The sequence below is a fragment of the Xenopus laevis genome, chromosome 5L (assembly GCF_017654675.1).
Source record: "Xenopus laevis strain J_2021 chromosome 5L, Xenopus_laevis_v10.1, whole genome shotgun sequence".
Lineage (NCBI taxonomy): Eukaryota > Metazoa > Chordata > Amphibia > Anura > Pipidae > Xenopus > Xenopus laevis.
In genome coordinates this window covers 58,612,189-58,639,148 of record NC_054379.1, presented here as the reverse complement: position 1 = coordinate 58,639,148, position 26,960 = coordinate 58,612,189, and the positions used below count along the sequence as shown (strand labels likewise).

At 38.6% G+C, this 26,960-nt stretch overlaps 1 protein-coding gene across 1 annotated transcript in view; it reads right to left on the bottom strand.

The window, feature by feature from the left end:
- Positions 1–4,002: 4,002 nt before the first annotated feature.
- The window catches only part of tbce.L (tubulin folding cofactor E L homeolog), a 47,458-nt gene continuing 24,500 nt past the window's right edge, over positions 4,003–26,960 (bottom strand). Inside the window, exons 10-17 of the mRNA NM_001095061.1 lie at positions 25,193–25,257; positions 20,724–20,785; positions 19,648–19,800; positions 18,038–18,191; positions 17,512–17,580; positions 16,655–16,714; positions 5,292–5,383; positions 4,003–4,338 (exon numbers count right to left, since the gene is read on the bottom strand). Of these exons, the coding sequence (NP_001088530.1) occupies positions 4,246–4,338; positions 5,292–5,383; positions 16,655–16,714; positions 17,512–17,580; positions 18,038–18,191; positions 19,648–19,800; positions 20,724–20,785; positions 25,193–25,257 (748 nt within the window). The 3' untranslated portion in view covers positions 4,003–4,245. The remainder of the gene's footprint in view (positions 4,339–5,291; positions 5,384–16,654; positions 16,715–17,511; positions 17,581–18,037; positions 18,192–19,647; positions 19,801–20,723; positions 20,786–25,192; positions 25,258–26,960) is intronic.

Genomic DNA, 26,960 nt, shown 5'->3' with positions numbered 1-26,960 from the left:
TTTCCCATCACTGTATGTATATATCGCTTATAAGATGTCTTGCTGGGGGGGGGGGGTGCTGGATATTGAAACCAGGAACTAGTCCATCTATAAGCTCTTTTGACACTGCACCACCACCTCTAAGCCTCTGCATCATACAGGCATAAGCTGCAAAAAAAAAAAAAAAATTCTCTCTAGTTAATATTTTCAAAGGATAAAGCAAACCTTAGAGCTCCAACTTAAATGTGTGGTTCAACTTTAAGTTAACTTTTAGTATGTTATAGAATTGTCTTCATTTTTTTTATAGGTTTTTTTATTTGCCCTTTTCTTCAGACTTTTTCTAGCTTTCAGATGGGGGTCACTGATTCTGTAAGGCTATCAAATTGTCTCAAAATATCACTCTACAGCATACTAAAAGTTAACTTAAAGGTGAACAACCCCTTTAAACTGGTCGCACCTAAGGAAAAAGTGCTCTCATGTCTCACCTGTTGGAACTTCCAATCTGTGCAGCTTTAGGTATATGAAATGTTTCTCTGCAGGTTTATTTCAGTCTCATCAGAGAAACACTTGATAAATGTTTGAAAGGTTGCATATTAAAAACAATAGAGCATTTCTTGTAACTGCCTAACATTTACATGATTCTGGACTGCCAACAACCTAGTGATAGGAAGTTTCCAGTGATGTCAGTGACAGGTGGCACAGAGTAGAGAGTAGCACAGAGCAAGTGTTTCTCCACCAGCTATAACTGGATAATCACTACCTATGGCATAAATGACCCAAATATAACCGTTGAGGTTAAAAACAGAACTACTTCAAACAGGCTACTTACTGACTGGAAAAAGCAAACACATCAACTGAAAAGGAAAAGTATTAGTAAGGTTTTATATTTATATACTGTGGTTTCATTTGTATAGGTTTTTTTCTGTCTTGGGTGCTAAATAGCAAAGGTTGGTGCGCTATTGTGCTTACAACCTGCTTTACTTTGCAGTTAGTTTTCCCTCGGGTTGAGGGGGTGGGGTTTGATTAGTTGCACCTGAACAGACTATAAATAGAACCCCTGGGACTCCAGTGGAGCTTGCTCTATTGTTTAGCTGTGGGAGATCTATAAGTGGAGTTGCAAACACCAGAGTTAAGTGGGAAATCTGCAGACATACTAGGTCAAAAGTTTGTTCTAAACCCTAATTTTTTTTCTTTTTTTATTCCTGTTTTGATCTGTAAATGGGATAATGAGTGCTAGCAACACTGAAGTTCTGACCCAGTGCAGAGTCTGCCATATGTATGCAGATTTGGAACAAGAGATCCAAAATGCTTAACTCTGTAGTGGTTGTAAGCAAATTGCCACTTTGGAGGCTCGAGTTAGAGCACTAGAGCAACAAATTGCAATACTGTGGTTGATTGACAATCTTGAAAGTCTCTTGCTCACTGAGCAGGACCTAGCTGGGTCAGATAGCATGGGGGAACAGAACAGCAGCAGGATAGCTGGCAGCTAGCTGGGTGACAGAAAATCTAAGGGCAAAAGGAAAATGGAGGTTGATCCGGAGTTTACACAGTGCATCAAATTTGCCAGATTGTGTTAAGAAAATGGGAGTGTGAACTCTGGATTGGCAATTCAATATGGGGCTGATCTCTCCAACAGCCAGATACCAGTCTCTCTAGTAGTGGTGGGGAGGAGAGTAGAGTCAGGCCTAGGCAGATTGTGGTTGTAGGGGATTCAAATATTAGGAAAGTGGATAGGGTAATCTGTCTTCCAGAACGCTACAACCGAAAAGTTTGCGGTCTACCTGGTGCTAGGGTTTGGGATGTGGTTGATCGGGTAGGTAGACAAATTATTGGGTGGGTCCGGGCATATCGGTACAAATGACAAAATAAATGGTAGCTGGAAGACCTTAAAGAGTGATTTCAGGGATCTAGGCTCTAAGATCAAGGGACGGTCTTCCAATGTCATTTTTTCTGGAATTTTGACTGTGCCACGTGCAAGTTTAGGAAGACAGCGGGAGCTTAGGGAGCTAAATGCGTGGCTCAAGTCTTGGTGTAGGAAGAAAGGGTTTGGGTTCCTAGAGAACTGGGCTGATTTTTCAGGTTGTATAGGTACAACCTATACAGTCATGACAGTTTGCACCACAATGGAAGGGTGCCCACTGTGCTTGCAGCAAGCAGTAAAAAGAATCCAAAATTATTTTTTAAATATTTTAATGGTAAAACAATTAAGCAGGAAGGGATGAGACCTTTAATACCAGAGGGGGTCATCTAGTTGATGGGGGGGAAAAAAAGGGCAGATTCTGAACACATATTTTTCGTCTGTCTACACAAATGAGGAACCAGTTAATGAAGGTTTCCTTCTTGATAGTCCCAATTCTAGTAATACAACTAATGATGCATGGTTCACACATGAGGAAATTCAAAAGAGACTAGAACATATTAAGATAAACAAAGGTCCGGGGCCAGATGGTATTCATCCCAGGGTACGTAGCGAGCTTACCTCTGTGTTTGCCAAACCTCTTTACTTATTTTTACAGGATTCATTGAGGTCTGGCATAGTGCCGAGAGAGTGGCAAATTGCTAATGTGGTGCCACAATTCAAAAAGCGAAAAAGGCCAGTTAGTCTGACGTCAGTGGTAGGAAAGCTTTTCGAAAGGTTAATAAAGGATAAGATACTGGACTTCATAGCAAATCATAATACTATGAGTTGCCAGCATGGTTTTATGCGTAAGAGATCTTGCCAGACTAATAATTTATTTTTATGGGATGGTAAGTAGGGACCTCGATTCTGGGATGGCAGTGGATGTGATTTACTTATTTATTAATGACCTGGCATTGAAAGTACTGTTTCTATTTTTGCAGATGATACTAAATTGTGCAGAACTATAGGTTCCATGCAGGATGCTGCCACTTTGCAGAGTGACTTGTCTAAATTGGGAAACTGGGCAGCAAACTGGAAAATAATGTTCAATGTTGATAATTGCAAGGTTATGCACTTTAGCAAAAATAATTAAATGCAAGTTAAACAGTAGTGGCAGTGCATTGGGAGTTTCCTTAAATGAGAAGGATCATGGGGTTTTTGTAGTTGTCTAATTCTGGGCAGTGTCATTCTGTGGCTACTAAAGCAAATGAAGTTCTGTCTTGCATAAAAAAAGAGCATTAACTCAATGAATGAAAACATAATTATGCCTCTTTATAGGTCCCTGGTAAGGCCTCATCTGGAGAATGCAGTGCAGTTTTGGACTCCAGTCCTCAAGAGGGATATAAATGAACTGGAGAGAGTGCAGAGACATGCAGCTAAACTGGTTAGAGGGATGGAAGACAAATTATGAGGGTAGACTGTCGAGGTTGGGGTTGTTTTTTTTCACATGTGAGGCGACGTGATTACACTTTACAAGGACATTATAGACAAATGGCAGGGGACCTTTTTCCCATAAAGAGGGTCACCACCCCTACAGACTTGAAGAAAAGAACTTTCATTTGAAGCAACGTAGCTGGTTCTTTACAGTGAGGTTGTGGAATGCACTGCCGGATGATGCGATGGCTGATTCTGTTAATGCCTTTAAGAGTGACTTGGATGATTTCTTGGATAGACATAATATCAAAGGCTATTGTGATACTAAAATTCTATAGTTAGTATAGATATGGGTATATATAATTTATATGAAAGTAGGCAGGGGTGTGTGTATGGATGCTGGGTTTTCATTAAGTGGGGTTGAACTTGATGGACTTTGTCTTTTTTCAACCTGATTTAACTATGTGTCCATAGATGCAGTTGTGTGTGGCAATTGGCAGTTAGGTACTGATGGGATAAGGTAAGTAGCACCTGACATCAGAACAACCAGTGCCTCTAATTCCAGTTTGGCTTCATGATCAGTCAGATCACATTTGACACAAGCAGTTGTTCCAATGGAATAGAAATATTTGCCACAAAGTACTTTTGTAGCAAAATATTCTCCTTCACCCATCTGTAGTACTAAGTGGTTTGCAGAAATAAGCATTCTCATCTTCCAATGGAAATATAAAGCAACAAAACAACCAGAATTGAGGCAAACATTTAATCAGCAATTAAACCACAGTTTTTAAATGGAAGGATATTCTTTAAGATCTTTGAGTTTCTTTATAATAAATAGAATAATGGCTGCAATACAACAGAAACAACCTTCACTGAAAGTGTAAATGTTCTGCTTTCAGACCATGATTTTGTTCACTCAGATTCTGACTGATGTAAAAACATTTCCATTGACAGAAATCTTGCCCAGCCAGTCAAACGCCTCTTTTTCTCTTTTACCATCTCACCAGTAGGCAGTCTCCATTTTCTACAGAGTAAAACTGCAAGGGTTTTAAATCATTTTCCAGTTCAATTTCTTTGCCTTCCATCTGTACAGAGAGATGTTAAACAGTAAGATTAAATGCACTTCCATTTACCCTCCATACCTCACCTATAATGAGCAACTGGGCAGAGTCGGGTCTTAATACCACTCATTTGTAATTCTTGCCCAATATAAACACTTTATAAGCACTTGTGTTCAACCCCAGCATTATATAATGTGTGTGGGATTAGTTAACTACCACTACTTGACGGTGCTTCTTATGTAACATGTAGATCTCTTATTTAGTGGGGTGGAGAGGGTCCTACACATTATGCAGCACAGCCATGTTTAAAGCTTGGTGGAGCTTATCTGTTTGAAAAAAATAGAGCTATGACTACTAGTTTGTACAAACTAAAGCTGGCCATACATTTAAAGATCCACTCATTTGGCGAGATTTTATCACAATCACAGGCCGTCAGGAGAGGGTCGCTTCAACATGCCAATGTGGTACTTGACCCCAGGGGATAAATCTACTTATCAATTTTTTTCTGTTGCTTTCAATTCTAACAGCTGCCTTTAATGACACTCTGGAATTCTGCTCAGCAGGGCCAAAGATAAGTAATGTATAAAATGTATCACTTTAGCACAGTTTACAGGTTTTTTTTACAAGTGATGTGCATGTCATCTAAAAGTCGGCTTGCATCTGACCCTAACCTGCTCGCTCCTGACCGGGCAAAGCACCTATAGAGCCGCACCCGCTCTGCCACATCTGTGATTAAAAAAAAGGGGCGGGCAGATACACGGCTATAAATAGAGGCTGCCGGAGGCGGAATCTGGGCAGAATAAGGTTGTGGAAGGCGAATAACACCTTTAAAAGAAAAATCAACTGATAAAATATGTAAACTGGATGTCCTTAAACAGGAGTTTTTATAATAATGCAAAGGTGCACAAACCTGTATCTTTTTTTGTATATTTAAAAGGCCTTGCACCCAAATCTTGATATAGAAAGGCGATACTCACTTTTGAACTTTGATATGAGAGTTTCAAGTCTGATCCTGGCACTTTGAGCAGTCGATAAAGAAGTCCCTTTACTTTCTGAACAGTCATTGAGTCTGAAAGAAAACAAAATGTGAGTTTTTTCAAACACAGATACTTAAAGTATACCTTCAGAATGAATACTTAGCATATAATTCATATTAAATAAGTGACTTAATAAAGAATCATACCAAATTGCATATACAGGTGCCCCTTTAGATCTATTACATTGAGCCACCTATTTTTGATGGTCTTTGTGGTTCTAACTGTAACAGGAAGAAGTGTAAAATACCCAGCGTTGTCCATTCACTGGCTGATGAACCTTAACATACTGTATATGAGTGCCCTTTGGTTTGTGTGTTATTTCTAATTGCCTCAAGCATACAAGCTACAAATGAATTGAGTACCTCAAATGGCAATTTTCTATTTGGGATTATACAATGGTACATATTACTAGGAAAGTATATTTTTATGAAAAGGTTTATTTATATGTATTTTATGTGAGTTATCTTTATAGAGACATGCAGTGTTTAGTGGTAATGGTTCCTTTAATCACAGGCACACCTACAAAGCTGAACTTCTAAACTAAAAAGTTGTTGCTAAAATAATTATTAAAGTACAGCCATTTTTAGAGCCTAGTGTAGACCAGTTTTATTTTTTAAATTAGGATTTGGACCTCTGTCTTCTCAACAGCCTGCAACAACACACACTGATTTACTGTACAGTTAGGTCAGAGACAACTTTTTTCTAATTTTGGTACTGTACATTACCACAATGAATTTTAAATGAAACAACTCATATGCAGTTGAACTGCAGACTTTCAGCTTTAATTCAGTGTGTTGAACAAAAAGATTGCATAAAAATGTGAGGAACTAAAGCCTTTTTTTAACACATTCACTTCATTTCAGGGGCTCAGTAATTGGACAATTGACTCGATGGCTATTTCATGGGCAGGTGTGGGCAATTCCTTTTTTCATGTCATTATCAATGAAGCAGATAAAAGCCCTGGAGTTGATTTGAGGGAGGGTGCTTGTATGTGGAAGATTTTGCTGTGAACAGACAGCAGGTCAAAGGAGCTCTCAATGCAGGTGAAACAAGCCATCTTTAAGCTGCAAAAACAGAAAAAACCCATCCGAGAAATTGCTACAATATTAGGAGTGGCAAAATCTACAGTTTGGTACATCCTGAGAAAGAAAGAAAGCACTGGTGAACTCAGCAACGCAAAAAGACCTGGACGTCCACGGAAGACAAGAGTGGTGGATGATCGCAGAATCATTTCCATGATGAAGAGAAACCGCTTCACAACAGCCAAACAATTGAACAACCCTCTCCAGGAGGTAGGCGTGTCGATATCCAAGTCTACCATAAAGAGAAGACTGCATGAAAGTAAATATAGAGGGTGCACTGCAAGAATAGAAATGCTAGATTGAACTTTGCTAAAAAAAAAAAACATCTAAAAAAGCCAGCACATGTATGGAAAAACATTTTTTGGACAGATGAAACCAAGATCAACCTCTACCAGAATGATGGCAAGGAAAAAGTATGGAGAAGGCGTGGAACAGCTCATGATCCAAAGCATACCACAGCATCTATAAAACATGGTAGAGGCAGTGTGATGGCTTGGGGCGTGCATAGCTGACAGTGGCACTGGGACACTAGAGTTTATCGATGATGTGACAGAGGACAAAAGCAGCCGAATGAATTCTGAGCTGTTCAGAGACATACTGTCTGCTCAAATCCAGTTAAATGCAGTCAAATTGATTGGGAGGCGTTTTATAATACAGATGGACAAACTTCCACAAAGTTCCACAAAAACAGCAACTGAAATCCGTTGCAGTAAAGGCCTGGCAGAGCATTAAAAAGGAGGAAACCCAGAATCTGGTGATGTCCATGAGTTCAAGACTTCAGGCTGTTATTGCCAGCAAATGGTTATCAACCAAGTATTAGAAATGAACATTTTATTTTCAGTTTTTTAATCTGTCCAATTACTTTTGAGCCCCTGAAATGAAGTGATTGTGTTAAAAAAAAGGCTTTAGTTCCTCACATTTTTATGCAATCTTTTTGTTCAACCCACTGAATTAAAGCTGAAAGTCTGCAGTTCATCTGAATTGTTTCATTTAACCTTTTCGCTGCCAGACAATTTGGCTGATTTGGTACTTCTATTGCCAGACCATTTTTGAATATTTTGTACTCTTTCACTTTAAGAGCCTTTCCTGGGGGGGTCTTTTAGTTTAACCAGGGAAACAATACATGTTTTTTTTCAGGACCTGAGCTTTCAAAATATGCTAGAATTTTTGTGTAATTCAACTTCTGTAAAAAAAATATAGGCTTCAAAGTGCCTAATAAAATGAAAAAAATTAGGTTTCACATAGTACAATTACATATATCAGAAACATCATTTATTTTATGTACGAGAACACAGCAGATTTGGAAAGGTCTATGTCTCCTGAACGCAACAATACCAAATATATATAGTTTTATTGAGATTTCTCACTTATATAGATCAAAATCTACAAGCAGTACACTAGCAAATTTCCAAAGCACCGCTCCACAAAACGGCATACTTCTGATTTCAAGGCCAAACATTCCACTAATAGTAGTTTCACCCCAGAAAACCATATATTTTCAGAAAGTACACATTCCCCCGAATCTAAATTGGGTATGTATGTCTTTTTACCCCAAAGCACCAAGCCGCAAATCTTTCCTAAATTTGCCAATTTTGGGGACATTTCCAAACATCACCTCAAAACTTCCACCCTGCAGAATCTTACATCGAACATACTATTGGTTAACAAGACAAATGACCCCAAATATGAAAGCCTAGGGTCCGCTGAACAGTTTGATGCCCAATATGTATAGGTGTACCTAAGCACGTGGCATATAGGGGCCTCAAAATGAAGACCCCCCATTTGGTCTGTCATTTCAGGTGCTGCAAAATCAACACATTTACATCATTTTGGGGTGGGCAAAGGTAGAAAAAAGTAAGTTCACACCAGAAAACCATATATTTTCAGAAAGTACACATTCCCCCGAATCTAAATTGGGTATGCATGTCTTTCTACCCCAAAGCATCAAGCCGCAAATCTTTCCTAAACTTGCCAATTTTGGGGACATTTCCAAAAATCACCTCAAAACTTCCACCCTGCAGCATCTTATATCGAACATACTATTGGTTAACAAGACAAATGACCCCAAATATGAAAGCCTAGGGTCCGCTGAACAGTTTGATGCTCAATATGTATAGGTGTACCTAAGCACGTGGCATATAGGGGCCTCAAAAGGAAGACCCCCCATTTGGTCTATCATTTACATCATTTTGGGGTGGGCAAAGGTAGAAAAAAGTACGTTCACACCAGAAAACCATATATTTTCAGAAAGTACACATTCCCCCGAATCTAAATTGGGTATGCATGTTTTCTACCCCAAAGCACCAAGCCGCAAATCTTTCCTAAATTTGCCAATTTTGGGGACATTTGCAAAAATCACCTCAAAACTTCCACCGTGCAGCATCTTATATCGAACATACTATTGATTAACAAGACAAATGACCCCAAATATGAAAGCCTAGGGTCCGCTGAACAGTTTGATGCCCAATATATATAGGTGTACCTAAGCACGTGGCATATAGGGGCCTCAAAAGGAAGACCCCCATTTGGTCTATCATTTACATCATTTTGGGGTGGGCAAAGGTAGAAAAAAGTACGTTCACCCGAGAAAACCATATATTTTCAGAAAGTACACATTCCCCCGAATCTTATATCGAACATACTATTGGTTAACAAGACAAATGACCCCAAATATGAAAGCCTAGGGTCCGCTGAACAGTTTGATGCCCAATATGTATAGGTGTACCTAAGCACGTGGCATATAGGGGCCTCAAAAGGAAGACCCCCCATTTGGTCCATCATTTACATCATTTTGGGGTGGGCAAAGGTAGAAAAAAGTACGTTCACACCAGAAAACCATATATTTTCAGAAAGTACACATTCCCCCGAATCTAAATTGGGTATGCATGTTTTCTACCCCAAAGCACCAAGCCGCAAATCTTTCCTAAATTTGCCAATTTTGGGGACATTTCCAAAAATCACCTCAAAACTTCCACCGTGCAGCATCTTATATCGAACATACTATTGGTTAACAAGACAAATGACCCCAAATATGAAAGCCTAGGGTCCGCTGAACAGTTTGATGCCCAATATGTATAGCTGTACCTAAGCACGTGGCATTTAGGGGCCTCAAAAGGAAGACCCCCCATTTGGTCTATCATTTACATCATTTTGGGGTGGGCAAAGGTAGAAAAAAGTACGTTCTCCCCAGAAAACCATATGTTTTCAGAAAGTACACATTCCCCTGAATCTAAATTGGGTATGCATGTTTTTCTACCCCAAAGCACCAAGCCACAAGTCTTTCCTAAATTTGTCAATTTTGGGGACATTTCCAAAAATCACCTCAAAACTTCCACCGTGCAGCATCTTATATCGAACATACCATTGGTTATCAAGACAAATTACCCCAAATATGAAAGCCTGGGGTCTGCTGAACAGTTTGATGTCCAATATGTATAGCTGTACCTAAGCATGAGGCTTATAGGGGCCTCAAAAGGAAGACCCCCATTTGGTCTGTCATTTCAGGTGCAGCAAAATCAACACATTTACATCATTTTGGGGTGGGCAAAGGTAGAAAAAAGTATGTTCTCCCCAGAAAACCATATATTTTCAGAAAGTACACATTCCCCTGAATCTAAATTGGGTATGCATGTCTTTCTACCCCAAAGCACCAAGCCGCAAATCTTTCCTAAATTTGCCAATTTTGGGGACATTGAAAAAATCACCTCAAAACTTCCACCCTGCAGCATCTTATATCAAACAAACTATTGGTTATCAAGACAAATGACCCCAAATATGAAAGCCTAGGGTCCGCTGAACAGTTTAATGCCCAATATGTATAGGTGTACCTAAGCACGTGGCATATACGGGCCTCAAAAGGAAGACCCCCCATTTGGTCTGTCATTTCAGGTGCTGCAAAATCAACACATTTACATCATTTTGGGGTGGGCAAAGGTAGAAAAAAGTACGTTCACCCTAGAAAACCATATGTTTTCAGAAAGTACACATTCCCCCGAATCTAAATTGGGTATGCATGTCTTTCTACCCTAAAGCACCAAGCCGCAAATCTTTCCTAAATTTGGCAATTTTGTGGACATTTCCAAAAATCACCTCAAAACTTCCACCCTGCAGCATCTTATATCGAACATACTATTGGTTAACAAGACATATGACCCTAAATATGAAAGCCTAGGGTCCGCTGAACAGTTTGATGCCCAATATTTATAAGTGTACCTAAGCACGTGGCATATAGGGGCCTCAAAAGGAAGACCCCCCCATTTGGTCTATCATTTCAGGTGCTGCAAAATCAACACATTTTCATCATTTTGGGGTGGGCAAAGGTAGAAAAAAGTACATTCACCCCAGAAAACCATATATTTTCAGAAAGTACACATTCCCCCGAATCTAAATTGGGTATGCATGTCTTTCTACCCCAAAGCACCAAGCCGCAAGTCTTTCCTAAATTTGCCAATTTTAGGGACATTTGCAAAAATCACCTCAAAACTTCCACCCTGCAGCATCTTATCAAACAAACTATTGGTTATCAAGACAAATGACCCCAAATATGAAAGCCTAGGGTCCGCTGAACAGTTTAATGCCCAATATGTATAGGTGTACCTAAGCACGTGGCATATACGGGCCTCAAAAGGAAGACCCCCCATTTGGTCTGTCATTTCAGGTGCAGCAAAATCAACACATTTACATCATTTTGGGGTGGGCAAAGGTAGAAAAAAGTACGTTCACCCCAGAAAACCATATGTTTTCAGAAAGTACACATTCCCCCGAATCTAAATTGGGTATGCATGTCTTTCTACTCCAAAGCACCAAGCCACAAATCTTTCCTAAATTTGGCAATTTTGTGGACATTTCCAAAAATCACCTCAAAACTTCCACCCTGCAGCATCTTATATCGAACATACTATTGGTTAACAAGACATATGACCCTAAATATGAAAGCCTAGGGTCCGCTGAACAGTTTGATGCCCAATATTTATAGGTGTACCTAAGCACGTGGCATATATGGGCCTCAAAAGGAAGACCCCCCCATTTGGTCTATCATTTCAGGTGCTGCAAAATCAACACATTTTCATCATTTTGGGGTGGGCAAAGGTAGAAAAAAGTACATTCACCCCAGAAAACCATATATTTTCAGAAAGTACACATTCCTCCGAATCTAAATTGGGTATGCATGTCTTTCTACCCCAAAGCACCAAGCCACAAATCTTTCCTAAATTTGCCAATTTTGGGGACATTTGCAAAAATCACCTCAAAACTTCCACCCTGCAGCATCTTATATCAAACATACTATTGGTTATCAAGACAAATGACCTCAAATATGAAAGCCTAGGGTCCGCTGAACAGTTTGATGCCCAATATGTATAGGTGTACCTAAACACGTGGCATATAGGGGCCTCAAAATGAAGACCCCTCATTTGGTCCATCATTTCAGGTGCAGCAAAATCAACACATTTACATCATTTTGGGGTGGGCAAAGGTAGAAAAAAGTACGTTCACACCAGAAAACCATATATTTTCAGAAAGTACACATTCCCCCGAATCTAAATTGGGTATGCATGTCTTTCTACCCCAAAGCACCAAGCCGCAAATCTTTCCTAAATTTGCCAATTTTGGGGACATTTCCAAAAATCACCTCAAAACTTCCACCCTGCAGCATCTTATATCGAACATACTATTGGTTAACAAGACAAATGACCCCAAATATGAAAGCCTAGGGTCCGCTGAACAGTTTGATGCGCAATATGTATAGGTGTACCTAAGCACGTGGCATATAGGGGCCTCAAAAGGAAGACCCCCCCATTTGGTCTATCATTTCAGGTGCTGCAAAATCAACACATTTTCATCATTTTGGGGTGGGCAAAGGTAGAAAAAAGTACGTTCACCCCAGAAAACCATTTATTTTCAGAAAGTACACATTCCCCCGAATCTAAATTGGGTATGCATGTCTTTCTACCCCAAAGCACCAAGCCGCAAATCTTTCCTAAATTTGCCAATTTTGGGGACATTTCCAAAAATCACCTCAAAACTTCCACCTGCAGCACCTTACTTCATACATACTATTAGGTATCAAGATAAATCACCCCAAATATGAAAGCCTGGGGTCCTCTGAACAGTTTGATGCCCAATGTACATAGGATTATCGAAGTACATGGCATGTAAAGACCCCAGAATCTACCTTTTGCATACTTATTTGATGTCTTACATTTACACTAATTTCCAAACATTACCAGTTTTATATGGGATAAAAGCTACAAAAAGTTATGGTAACCCCTAAAAGCCATATATTTTTGGAAAGAACACATTCTGACGAATCTAAAATGGGTAATTATGTCTTTCTACTCCAAACTACCTTACTGCAAAGCTACGCTAAAGGCAGTGGTTTTTATGACATTTCTGAAAACTGTCTAAAAATATTGCAATTGGTCGCATTTATCTCACCCAATTTGTTACATACAATTGTAAAACACCCTAAATATTGACGCCAAGGGTCTACTGAACAGTTTGATGCCCAATGTGCATAGATATACCAAAGCAGGCATGTGCGGACCCCCAAAAAATTTGTGTATTTGAATTTTCTCCGCTGTCTTTTCGCCTTCTGTGAAGTATGACACGTGACTGTGTATTATTTGCCAAAAGACCCTCCTAACAGCACATAGACCCCCAAAACCATATATGTTTGGAAAGTACACATTCTGACAAATCTAAAATGGGTAATTATGTCTTTCTACTCCAAACTGCCTTACTGTAAAGCTACACTAAAGGCAGCGGTTTTTATGACATTTATGAAAATTGTCTAAAAATATTGCAATTGGCCGCATTTATCTCACCGAATTTCTTACTTACAATTGTAAAACATCCTAAATATTGATGCCAAGGGTCTACTGAACATTTTCATGCCCAATATGCATAGATATACCAAAGCAGCTGGCATGTGCGGACCCCCAAAAAAAATGTGTATTTGAATTTTCTCCGCTGTCTTTTCACCTTCTGTGAAGAATGACCCGTGACTGCGTATTATTTGCCAAAAGACCCTCCTAACAGCAAATAGACCCCCAAAACCATATATGTTTGGAAAGCACACATTCTGACGAATCTAAAATGGGTAATTATGTCTTTCTACTCCAAACTACCTTACTGCAAAGCTACGCTAAAGGCAGCGGTTTTTATGACATTTATGAAAATTGTCTAAAAATATTGCAATTGGCCGCATTTATCGCACCCAATTTCTTATATAGAATTGTAAAACACCCTAAATATTGACGCCACGGGTCTACTGAACAGTTTGATGCCCAATATGCATAGGTATACCAAAGCAGCTGGCATGTGCGGACCCCCAAATAAAATTAGTGCATTTGAATTTTCTTCTCTGTCTTTTCACCTTCTGTGAAGAATGGCCTGTGACAGCGTATTGAGCCACAATACCCTCCTAACAGCACAAAGACCGCCAAAACCATATATTTTTAGAAAGTACACATTCTGACGAATACAAAATAGGTAATTATGTCTTTCTACTCCAAACTATCGTACTGCAAAGTTACGCTAAGGCAGCGGTTTTTATTGTCTTTTCGCCTTCTGTGAACATAAAGATAAACATAAACATAAAGACTGTATATTGTGCCACAAGACCCCCTAACAGCACAAGACCCCCCAAAAACATATATTTTTGTAAAGTACACATTCTGACATATACAAAATTGCAAAAAAAAAAAAAAGCCTGAAAAGAAAAAGAATAAAGCTAACTTAGTAAAATGTGTATTGTGTATTTGTACATGCATGTAATTAGTATGTAAATGTGTGTATAACTGTAAAATAAATGCTTACTTACAGTTCTGATGTCCAGCAGGGTCCTGGGTAGCTAAGGGGGGGTCCTAAAGCAGAGTGCACGCAGCAGGACGCAGCAGGACGCAGCAGGCTGGCTGGAACAGGCAGAGGAGACGCAGCACAAGGAGCAGACACGTGTCTGCATAACTGTAGACGGGTCCTGCGATGATCGTGTCGCAGGACCCACGTGACCTCCCCCTCCTCTCCCTCTACTCATTGCCTAGGAGGTGGGGAGACTAACAGAAGCCTCTGCTGAAGCGGCAATCGCCGCAGATGCAGAGAGGAGCCCTTTACAGCCAAGAACGTAGGTACTGCGTGCTTGGCAGTTAGGGCTTTTCCCTGGAAGAACGTAGTACGTACGTTCTTGGCAGGTAAAAGGTTAAAATTCATTGTGGTAATGTACAGAACCAAAATTAGAAAAAAAAAGTTGTCTCTGTCCAAATATTTATGGACCTAACTGTATGTGCAGTAACTGCAAAGGCTGCCATATACTGCAATATTCCACAGGTAAACAATCTCACCAATAACGAGGCTGCATTAGCAATGGTGTTAATTGTTTCTCACTGTGGTAACCTTAGTTTCACCCCCAGGAATCAAACAGCAGTGTATATTAATAAGGGAGAAGGGTAGTTATTACATGTGCTATCTTGTTGACATTTTTTTTTGCTTTTTATATTAAGTCCCAAGGCTTTATATCACCAATGACAAGACTCCTTTTCTCCAGTGTAAATAATCCCACAATGCCCCATTCTTTCTAATCTGATAAGTATATGGTAGATCTTGGTAAATTTCTTATTGAATACTAGACACCAAAAATGCACTGAATATTCTAAATAGAGCCTCATCAAGTGCTTTGTAAATGGGAAGAATTAGAGAACCTCTCCTCACATGACACTTAGGGCCTATTTATCAACAGCCATATTGTTGTGATTTTAGTGTTTTTTGAAACCACAACTAAACTCACAAATTCTAAAACTACTAATGTTGTGAGATTTATTACAAAATCCAAATTAGAAAAGTACAAACAGAAAAGTATGCTGAACTTAGTGCTAAAAAATATGAATAACTCTAAAACCTAAAAACAATTCCTAGCGAAGAAAAAAAATATGAAAACTTCAAAGTCCGAATTGACTTAGAGTGTTTCAAAAAGATCATCACAACTGCCACTGACTTATATAGGACCTCTACAACTTTTATGTGCCAATGTTTTGTATTAGTGGATTTCATGGTTTTTATACTTCAAAAATCTTGAATTTTTAGAACTTTTTTCTAAAAAAACAAATTTTTAGATATTCGTGGAAAAATTTTAAATTTGATTGTTAGTAAATGACCACCTTAGACTTTTCTCTAAAGATCTAGGGATATACTGAACCCTGCTTTTCAGGATACGTGCAACCCCCCGAATCCTAGGGTTCAGATTCGGGCAAATACCGATTTAAAACCTAGCCCTCGTCCCAGCAGAAACTGCTGGTGCACAAGCAGAAATACCTGATGCACACAGTTTACATGCACACGAAATGTCGCAAAGTGCGCCCATCAAGTTTTTTCAGTTATATAGGGTTAGGATTAGTTTCGGCCTGGCTCATGGATTCGGCTGAATCCTGCTAAAAATTGCTTGGATTTGGTAAAAAACCAAACCAAATCCCGGATATGGTGTATTCCTAGTAAAATCACTGCAATGAGTGTATGAACCCCACACATGCCAGTAAAGTCACTGAAGAAAATGGGTAATGCACACTCCATTAACTGCAGACATGACAGAAGATTATTGTAGAATAAGCACTACATTACCACAAACATGCAGTAAGATCACTGCAGAAAATAGACTGAAAGCATTACCACACAATTTCACTAGCAGAAGTTTTCTTCTCTTCTAGTGCTCCTATGCCGTTACTCTGCCTCCCTCTGCTTAGCAATAAAATTGGCCATGTGCTCCAGTGTGAACACACAGTGATCTTTTGTCTCCTTTTAAATGAAGGCAAACATTTCAGGCAGCAAGCGGAGGCAGCACAGTCCACCAGGGCCCACTGGATTTTTCCAAGGTAACATAGTAACATATTAAGTTAGGCTGAAAAAAGACACACATCCATCAAGTTCAACCTTTTAACCTGACTAACTGCTAGTTGATACTAGACAGGTACCCTGACCAGTCCAACTTTGCTGATTACACTATCATTTCTGAAATAGAGGTAAAGCAATTAGGTTGCCTTAAGAGTATATTTTCATACTAAAAAGAACTAGAAGCAGAATTGTGATATTATATGCAAAATTTTTAATAGTACTAAATACATTTGACATATATTCTCTAGAATTAAGAAATTCATAATACATAAAAATATATATATATATATATATATTTGACATGACATAGTAATCAAGTCATGATGATGTTAAGTTACTTACCAGGCAGCTTTTTCTGTATTGGTTTTTTGTCAGGCTTTTCAGGGCACTGAATTGTTAATGCTTAAATAAAAGAAGAAGACTAAGAATTATTACTGCATACGGTAAACATTAAAAAGCTAAATAATTCCCTTTAAAATTCATCAAAAATGGACAAAATGTCTCAACAGTTAAAGGGAAAGTCCATCTAAACATTTACCTGTCTTGTAGATTTAATTTGTGTGTGTTTTTGTAAACTGCTTTCTCCAGCAGCAAATGTAAAATGTTATCTGGTTGACAGGGTCAATAATGTTCCGATTCATGGTAATACTAGACATAGCTATGATTTTATCACTGATTATATTGGCTTTTCTCTCCTTGTAGCATTCAGTGCAGTGCCTGGCAAACAAACAAAAGTCGAGAAACCAAACAGATGGACCAGAGGTTTTATGGAATAGTATTAACCCAATATGTCTCTGTCTTTTTGTGATGTATATTTGCATGGTATATACGAGAATGTGCAATTATTGTTTTTCAGTGTCAGACAAATATAAACCTAGTGATTAAGTCAAAAATATGACTTAATATGACTAACCTCATAGGATTTTTACTAACTGCTACAGAACACCAGGTTGAAAATTATACCAAGGTGGTTATGTAATAAAAGGTGCAAATCCAGCTACTAATCACAGTCCTTAGTAGTGACTAATCAGCAGGTAAAATGTGGTCACCTGTTTGAAAGCATCTTATTGGTTGCTATGGGTTACTATACCTGGACAAACTTTGCACCTTTTAATACACATGGAAGTAAATACACTAATGCCACTGTTGGATTTCTGTCACAGTAATGTCCCAAACGGTTTACAATAGCAACACCTTACTTAGCAACTGGTTTTTCAATGCAAATGGCTGTTGCTGTTTCAGTTCTCCTTCATCGGGAGCACCATATTCTGTTAAAAGAAAAGAACAAGATGTTTTGCAGTGAAGTTGCATGTTGAAGTTGATGCAGACCACTCTTCCATATAAAACCACAAGTATAATAACAGTTATGGCACTTGTTATGCAGAATGCTTGGGACCTGGGGTTTTCTGGATAAAAAGTCTTTCCATAATTTGGATCCCCATATAATTTGTCTACTAAAAAAACATTAAAACAATCTATAAGTTTGTTTTGGATCCAATAAGGATTATTTATATCTTAGTTTGGATCAAGTACAAGGTACTGTTTTATATATACAGAGAAAAAGGACATTTTAAAATTTTTTAATTATTTGATTAAAATAGATTCTAGGAATATGGCCTTCCCATAATTCTGAGCTTTCTGGATAACAGGTTTCCAGACAATGGATCTGTACAATACTATAGACCTCAGATTGTCATTGAAGTAATTAAAGAAAATTCCCTTTACTTTTTATAAGAGCACTGTATCTGGGATGATCCTGAAGAAAGTCTCTGCTAGGTTTGTTAAATTCTTCATTCTGACTTCCACCAGCTTTTAGCCATTCATTGCCAAACATCTTTCTGTAGTCAAGTTCAGCTCCTCTTCGTTCCGTTGGAAATATCTGTCATAGAAAAGCAGTATATGGATGTGTCTATCACTCTGTATATCTATCTGTGCTAATTATTAGGTGGTACCTAGTAACCTCAATCTATCCATCACATAGCAGGTGTACTTTCAGGAATCTGAATGCATACACAAAGCACAAAAATCATGTTATGTCTAACATGAGTGAAGGTAACATACAAAATGCTCTTTAAAATGAGACCAAATAGATTTTTATAACAGTGGCAGTACAATTTAAGAACAGCAAAAACACTAATAGATATTGGGCACCTGATGTCCAAAAAACTCTCTAGTTCTGAAACCAAAAGTATTATAAGGAATTAGGTCCTCCCTATGCTGCTATAACAGCCTATACTTTATAGGAAGGCTTTCCTCTAGATTTTGGAACATAGTGGATGGAATTTTGTTCTTTAAGCCACAAGATCATTACCAGGTTGGGCACTGACAGCTGACTGTGTAAGACTTGTCGGCAATCCAATTTATACCACAGCGTTTCAGTTAGTATGAGTTTAGCCCTGTGATAGGTCAGCTTTGGCCTTCCACTACTATCTCACAAGCCCGATTGATATGTGCCTCAACTTTGCATTAACTTGGGGCATTATAATTCTAAAAACTAGAATGGTCTCCTTCAAACTGTTAAAGGAAATTAGGATGTGTAAAACTGTCATGAATTTAATTATATGGTGTAATGTTCAAGGGTTTGATTTTTTTGGAAGCAGAAGCCCTATCCTAAACCTCAAAATACAGCCCAAACTATTATTCCTCACTTGCCAAAGACAGACTAATCTCAAGCTGATATTTGGTCTTGCATGTGGTGATATTAAACTTGCCCATGGAAACAGTACTTTGATAGATAGTCTGGAACACGGTAGGAAGTGTCCCAAGTGAAATGTGCAATAATTACATAATACGTTTTTCAACTCTCTGGTCCCTTTCTATGAGTTTGGTTTGAGAAACTGCAGTCCAGTCACATCACATCAAGGAAGCAGGCCTAAGGCAGGAACTTAAAAATGTTTGTGTTTAACAGCTGTCAGCCTGTGATGATTTGTACATTATGATTGTGTGGCTGTGTCTTCAGTTACTGTATACACCTGCATCAGCATAGGGTTTGGCTTAAAAGACAAATCTGTGGAGGGGAGTCCAAATGCTTTTGGCCAAATGTATATCATACAATCACTGCCCAGAAATTGTTGCCTAAATATCTACATGTATCATTTCCAGTCTGCATCAATGCATCATAGAGTGTCTATGCTATTTTCCCAATATGACAGCCACATGCAGCTTAGTTACAGCATCTGTTCTCCCAGGGTGCATAGCTTATAGGCTGTGGTGGAATGTAGAAGCCCACAAACATAAGGTATACCATTTCCAGCCTAATACTTTGTTGAGCTTCACTTCTCCTTTAAGCATAACCTGGCTGCCAGCTTTATATTTGTCTATATTCAGTCACGTACCTCTGTCTTGTTTAAAAACTTCAAATTTTCTATCTTTGCAATGATAAGCTGCCGGACAGTTTCAGGATTCTTATCAAGATCCATTAATGGGTTTCCGTGGCAGTTCAGAGACTCCAGGTGCAGTAATTTGTGCAGCTCATTTATTACGCACCACTTGAAAAAGAACAGCATTAAATAAAAAATTTTATTAAAAAACATATAGTTAATTAGTAACCAATTTAACTATCCAGTAATATCACAATAACCAATTAAACTATCCAGTAATATCACGTGAAATGATCCTGTGAGGTACAGCACTATAACCATTCAGAGGCCTCCCTGCCTCATATCATTTTAGCATATTATAAGGAGACAGTGTATGTAACAGATACATTGACTGAGGGAAATAGGAACTGCAGCTGGAGGAAAATGAGGGAAAACCTAAGTTGTATAGAAGTAATGTTGGATAATCTGCTGGCACTATATAAATAAACGAAGAGGACCAGTGATCCAGCTGTTGTCAAACTGCAACTTTTATAGCATGTGGCACAACTTCATAGGTGTGGGTAGTATCACACTGGCAAATCTATCCTGTTCCAGTTCTGTGTGCAAAGTGACATGAATGAATGAAATATGCCTGTCACTGTTTTCTGGCCAAAATCTTGTGTGCACAGTGACAAGCAGATCTCATTCATTATTTCGCATATGTGGCTATATATGTGGTTGCTGGATAGATTGGCCTCTCACTAGTATAAAAACCCTGTCAGAGAAAACAAGCATTGTGACACCTGCCTAGAAATGATAGCAAGCCTCTAAACAAAAGTAACAATGGATTCTAGACATGATACTTATTTGAGATTTTTCTAGTTAATTTAGAGTATGCAAATGTGTCCTTTAATTATTGTTCATGCATTTAACAAGGGCATGAATATTTGAAAACTGACATGGACCCGTTTTCCGTTTGCCCTGCTAAGCTTTTGTATCTCATTCACTGTACCATTTTTTTATTCTCAAATTAACATGGTTATAATTAACTTGATTATTTAACAAAAAAAATAAGTAAAAAAAACCCATGAAATAATTAGTTGCTTCCTTACCTCGGATATATTATTGCCATTGACTGCCAAACTAGTTAGCGAGATAAACATTGCCGTGTGCCCTAAAGAAATAAAACAAGTATTAAAAACAACATTAAAACTTTTGCTAGAATTTCAGCAAGTTTGTCCATAAAAAACAAACCCCAACATGTATATGCTGCACACATGAAACTTAAAAGACACAAAACTTAACTACATGGGGGGTGGGGGAAAGAGAGCATTTGTAATGCGAAAATGACTAAAGCCTTTTACCCTGGGGCTGGCTCAATTCTAATTAAAAAAAAATCCTGAGTCCTGGTCTCCAGAGTCATGTTTTTCTCTACTCCATGGTTTCCCTTGCATCGATTCAATCTGGGTGCATGCGTGGTACAGTAAGTTTAGAAGTGCATACAAAGTGCATTTACATTAATTTGAAAGACCTACTGAAAGTACTAGTTTTGTTTATATTTCTATTTACCTTATTTATTGCAGTTTTTTAATACAACAAAACTATCACATAACAGTAAAGAAATTGAAAAAATAAAAAATAAATGAAATAAATCATACACAGCATCAATTATAACCAAAATAACAATGTCAGTGGGGTACAATTGCTGGCATGTCAGTGGGGTACAATTGCTCATTTATATTCGAAGGTTTCATAGTTACAAATATGGAGTTGGGACTCAAAATAGTAGTGCATTGAATAGATAAATGAGGCACCTGGGGTTTTGTAAAATTATGCTTAGTATATTTATATAGACAATAAAGCCTGAGTCTGAGTACCTGCATATCTATAATCTATCCAAGTTTTTACAAATTTGGTGTGGGTGTCCTTTACTAAACTGGTTAACTTCTCATTTGTCGTAATCCAGTCTATTTTTTGCTTTAAAGCTGAGAATGAGATGGTTTTACTCTTCCATGCTTTAGCGATGGTTTGCTTGGCAGCTGTAAAGATAATTGTGAGTAGCTTTTGTTTGAGTTTAGTGAACCCCTTGCATTTACCATTTAGTAAAGCTTGTACTGGGTCCTGTCTGAGATTAACACGGAATATTGAAAATAGTGCATTTTTTATATAATAGTGCAATATTGCTGGATTTGATTTGCCCCAAATGTGAGGGGAGCTGTTGTCACTCTTGTAAATTTAATTGAGTAAGTGGGCCTCTGAAAAATTGGGTTACTGTGGTGAGGTGATTTTCATACCACCATTGGAATGAGGCAACAGATTGACATGTAATAAACAAGGGATTCATATATCTGGGGGCAGCTGGAGTATAGGGGGACATATATTTTGCAGAATACATAATCCTGTCCCATATTGCCAGGGTGGTTTTTAGGCATGGACTGATTGTGTCAAGGCATCTATTAAAAGGGGACCAGACCATGGCCTCTGCACTGCATTGGGTGAAAAAGTAATTTTCCAAAGCGACCCGCTGCGGGCCAGAAGGTCCTTGGTGTAAAATAGGTATAGTGGTTAACTGTGATGCGTAATAATAATGAAGGAAGTTGGGAAGCCCCAGTACCCCTTGGTTCTTGGTTGCGTATAGTGTTTTCCTGTTCCTCCTAGGGGGTTTATTTGCCCATATCAGTTTCTATATGTTTGCCTGGAATCTCTTTAGATCTTGGCAGTGTCTGAAAATAATACAGTACATAGGATTTTTGGCAGTATGATCATTTTAACTGCATTGATCCTTCCAATCCAAGAGATCTAATAGTTGATCCACTCCTGCATTAATAGAGATGAGTATAATTTAGGATAGTTTACTGCATATAGGTGGGAAAAGTGGGCCGGGATGTTGACTCCTACAATGGAAATCGAGTTTGATTTACATTTAAATTCAAAGTTTATTTTTAACAATTTAACTATATCCTGGGGTAAAGAGAGATTGAGGGCTTTGGATTTATTGTGATTGATCATTAGACCAGAGATCCTACCAAATTTGTGCAAAATGTTATAGAGATTGGGGTGCAACCTCATGGGTTGTGAGATCAGCAGTGTGACGTTGTCGGCAAACATTGAAATTTTATGGTGTGTCTCTTTTATTGTGATTCCAGTAAAACCCAGAATGAAAAAAGCACAATCCCCAAATCACACAATAACTGGCCTTCAGGTTTGTCCCCCTCCCCAGCTACTATTTGGGTGACTAGCCCCACTGTTTCGAAATCCCTCATTTCCCACCAATCACACAACACAGGTGGGTCATCTAAAGCCAATGTTTTTGAAGTGTGCAAAACAAAAAACACATTCAGAAGCAAGCCCACATATATACATGGGAAGAAAAATAATTACAAACTCCCTAAAGTAATTGACATGATCAGCATTAAAGGACCAGTAACACCATTTTTTTTATTTAAAAAATAAAAACGATACTTATGTCCCACTGCATGTTATGTATTTACCTTAGATTTAGCTTAAAAGTCACCAAAAAAAATCACCTCCATGTTCTTCAATGCATTTTGAAAAAAGGCGATAGGATGACCAGCAGCTCTATGCGCGCAACCTACAGCTCTCCTCACATTACTTCCGGAAGTCGATTCATGAACCAGGAAAACGAAGGATCACGGAACAGCTGGGGGAGAGGCACACACACATGTAAGGGCTGCTTCAGAGGATCGCGGGGGAGAGGCACAGCTGATGGAATGGCTGCATCTAAGGATCGCCGAGGATAAGAAAAGGCTGCAGTATGCGGAAGAAAAGGCTGAGAGAGACCGTAACCGAGGTGGGGGAAGGCTGCTGTATGTGAAGGGAAAGGCTGAGAGAGACAGGTACGGAGGTGGCGGAAGGCTGCTGTATGTGAAGGGAACGGCTGGGAGACAGGAATGGAGGTGGGGAAGGCTGCTGTATGTGAAGGGAAAGGCTGGGAGACAGGAACAGAGGTGGGGGAAGGCTGCAGTATGCGGAAGAAAAGGCTGAGAGACAGTAACGGAGGTGGGGAAAAGCTTCTTTATGTGAAGGGAAAGGCTGGGAGACAGGAACGGAAGTGGGGGAAGGCTGAGAGAGAGAGAGGAATGGAGGGGGGAAGCTGCGGTATGTGGATGGAAAAAGAGGGAGGAACACTGAGGAAACACTGAAGAAAGGCTTGGTATAGCTTTGAACAGAGAAAGGCTGTGTAAGGAGAACGCTTAGACTTCTTGACAGCCAAGAAGACGCTTACAGGTAACGAATGGTTGCTATGTGATGTCACTTCCAGACCAGGAAGCTGGAACCCAAAGAACAGGAAGAGACTCACAGCGGCGCGCATGCAGGGGTGAAGATGCTTTTCTAGTGCTGCAAGATGGCGTGGCCCCTTGGACTCCATGACAAAGCTGCGGTTTCCATTTTTCCATTTTCCTTACTAGAAAGCAGGATGCAGCTGCAAATTGGGTGTTATTAATGTAAGTACATTGACTGGGTCTGGGTTTTCTAAAAGGTGTTACTGGTCCTTTAAACTCAGAACCCAGCACTGCAAGGCTGCTGTGCTAACCATTGAGCCACAGTGCTATCTCTGTTATGTCAGGTAGTAGAAGTAGTATACTGTTATTTACAGTAAAACAGAATAATTGTGGCCAAAACAATTAGTAATTGCTTTCAGCAATCTATCTATGAACCACTGAGTATGATCTGCAGCAATATGTCTGTACCACAAAGCATATCTAAATCGCCTCCAGCATACTTATGTCAATTCCTCATGCTATGTGTAATTAGCTACAACAGTATTTCTGTTCAGAAATATCCCTGGACCTTATCCCTGCATAAAGTATTGTATGTAAGTGTTTATGCAAGGGCTTCCTGAAGCATATCCAGCATTATGCATGGCTAGTGAAATTTCTGCCACAATACTATAGCAAAATTATTGGTGTTACAAAAAATATGGTGTTTTCCAGTTTTTTATTAGAAAGCCCAAATATGGCATATCCATAATGTTGCTTAAAACCTAAGTGGTATAAGAGGAGTGGCCATAATATGGTAGTTAAAATACTGGGCACTCATAGGGGCAGATTTACTAAGCTCGAGTGAATGGTTCGAATTTCAAAAAGTTCGAATTTCGAAGTAAATTTTTTGGTACTGGTACTTCGAAAGGCTATATTCGACCATTCGACTTCGATTCGAACGTTTCGAAGTAAAAATCGTTCGACCATTCGATAATCGAAGTACTGTCTCTTTCAAAAAAACTTCGACTTCAAATTAAAGCTACTGAAGTGCAATGTTAGCCTATGGGGACCTTTCAGAGCACTTTTCTGGTCGAATAGAAATCCTTTGATCGATCGCTAAAAATTGTTCAATCAAACGATTTTTATTGAACCGCAGGATTGCCAAATTTGTTGAAAAAACTTCGAATTCGATATTTGAATTCAACGTTTTTAATTCGATGGTCGAATTTTGAAGTATTTTGTACATCGAAATTCAAACCTTGATCTGCCCCTTAATTTATACAGCTCAAAACAATTCCTTGCACCCTCCTATAATGCATTTAGCATAACATTTAAGTTTACATGTATAAGAATATTACCAAAATCAACATCAGGAAAGGAAATTGAAGAAATAATGTTGTTTGAGACAATAACTTGCTTGAGCCTGTAAAGAACAAGTTAAATATTAATAAACTGGTAGGAAAAAATATAGACATAGTGTTGGCACACTAAAGTATAGACTAATGTGAAGCACATATCGCTTTAGTATACTGCTAACATGACAGAGAGCTGGGTTAGATTTTATGTAGCACACTCTTTTAGCTCTTCGTACTATAGCTGCTGTGTAGCAATGGCAGAAATTGAAAAAAGGCTATATGGTTAAATAGTGGGTAACAGATAACACCATTATGATTTACAGAGCTTATCTGCTATCTGCTGTGTAACTTGAGCCTTTCCTCCTTTGAATGGCTGCCCCTATTGCTACACAGCAGCTTATTTATATAAACAGTAGTAGTGTTTCTGAAGCAAACACAACTAGGGATGCACCGAATCCAGGATTCGGTTCGGGATTCGGCCTTTTTCAGCAGGATTCGGCCTAATCCTTCAGCCCGGCCGAACCGAATCCTAATTTGCATACACAAATTAGTGGCGGGGAGGGACTTTTTGTCACAAAACAAGGAAGTATAAAATGTTTTCCCCTTCCCTGCCCTAATTTGCATATTCAAATTAGGGTTCAAATTCGGTTTGGTATTCGGCCGAATCTTTCGCAAAGGATTCGGGTTTCGGCCGAATCCAAAATAGTGGATTCAGTGCATCCCTAAACACAGCAACTTTACCAGTGCAGGGCAACACTGCATTATATTTTTATTACTTTCAAAAATTTAAAATTTTGATGTTATTGTTCCATTAAACACCATAGTGTTCATAAGAAAATACTTAAAGCAATGAAACAAGGGTAAATAGTGCCACTGTGTACAGGTAAAGTTAAAAACTTATGGCCCAGAAAATTGAATTAGGCACTAGTGTGTACATTAGTGAGATATGAGATAGTGAGATCAGCTGAGTGATAGGAGGATAAGTCTAGAAGTAATCTAAGTAATCATTAATTCTAATGCTCCAAACAGTGGTGAACAATCTGCAAACAAGAATCTCTCTCCCACATATAAGAATTCAAAGAAATTAGTGCATCTCATCACCACTTGAATCACACACTAACAGGTACCCTTTGGCTAGGTTGAGATATTACTGAGGCCCAGGCATCGAAGATACTGTACATATTGTCCACATTCATAAGCTACTTTTCTTGGCACATGCATGGCCAGCTTTATAAAAGTACACGTTAATGAAGAATGATGGTCAAATGACACTATTTTAAAAACACAGGAAAAATGCAACAGAAAAATAAATATTAATTCTAAAAAAGTTATTGCCACTTTCTTCTTGCATATTTCCTGGTACACAGTGACATTTTCTTCAGTTATTGAAAACTGGTCACTGGTCTAATATACATCCATTGTGTAACAATAGCTAAAAAATATAGGGAATTAATTACCCCTGTAAAATATAAGTATTTAAGGATCTAAATTGAAGTAACGGCATTCTCAGATAACGTCTAATAGCCTCATATTTGAATAAGTACACCACTGATCAGGGTGGACTTATATTACAGATAAGGCCAGTTAAATTAACTTACTGATACTTATCAACCATCATTTTTTTGCAGATGTCATGAAAACAACCCTCATGATTTCAAATTAAGTTTCAACTTTACTTTTTTACATATCTTACATTTCATACTTTAAAAGGGATTCTGAAATGATTTTTATGGTATAGTTTTTATCACTAAATTAGACTGTGTACATTTTT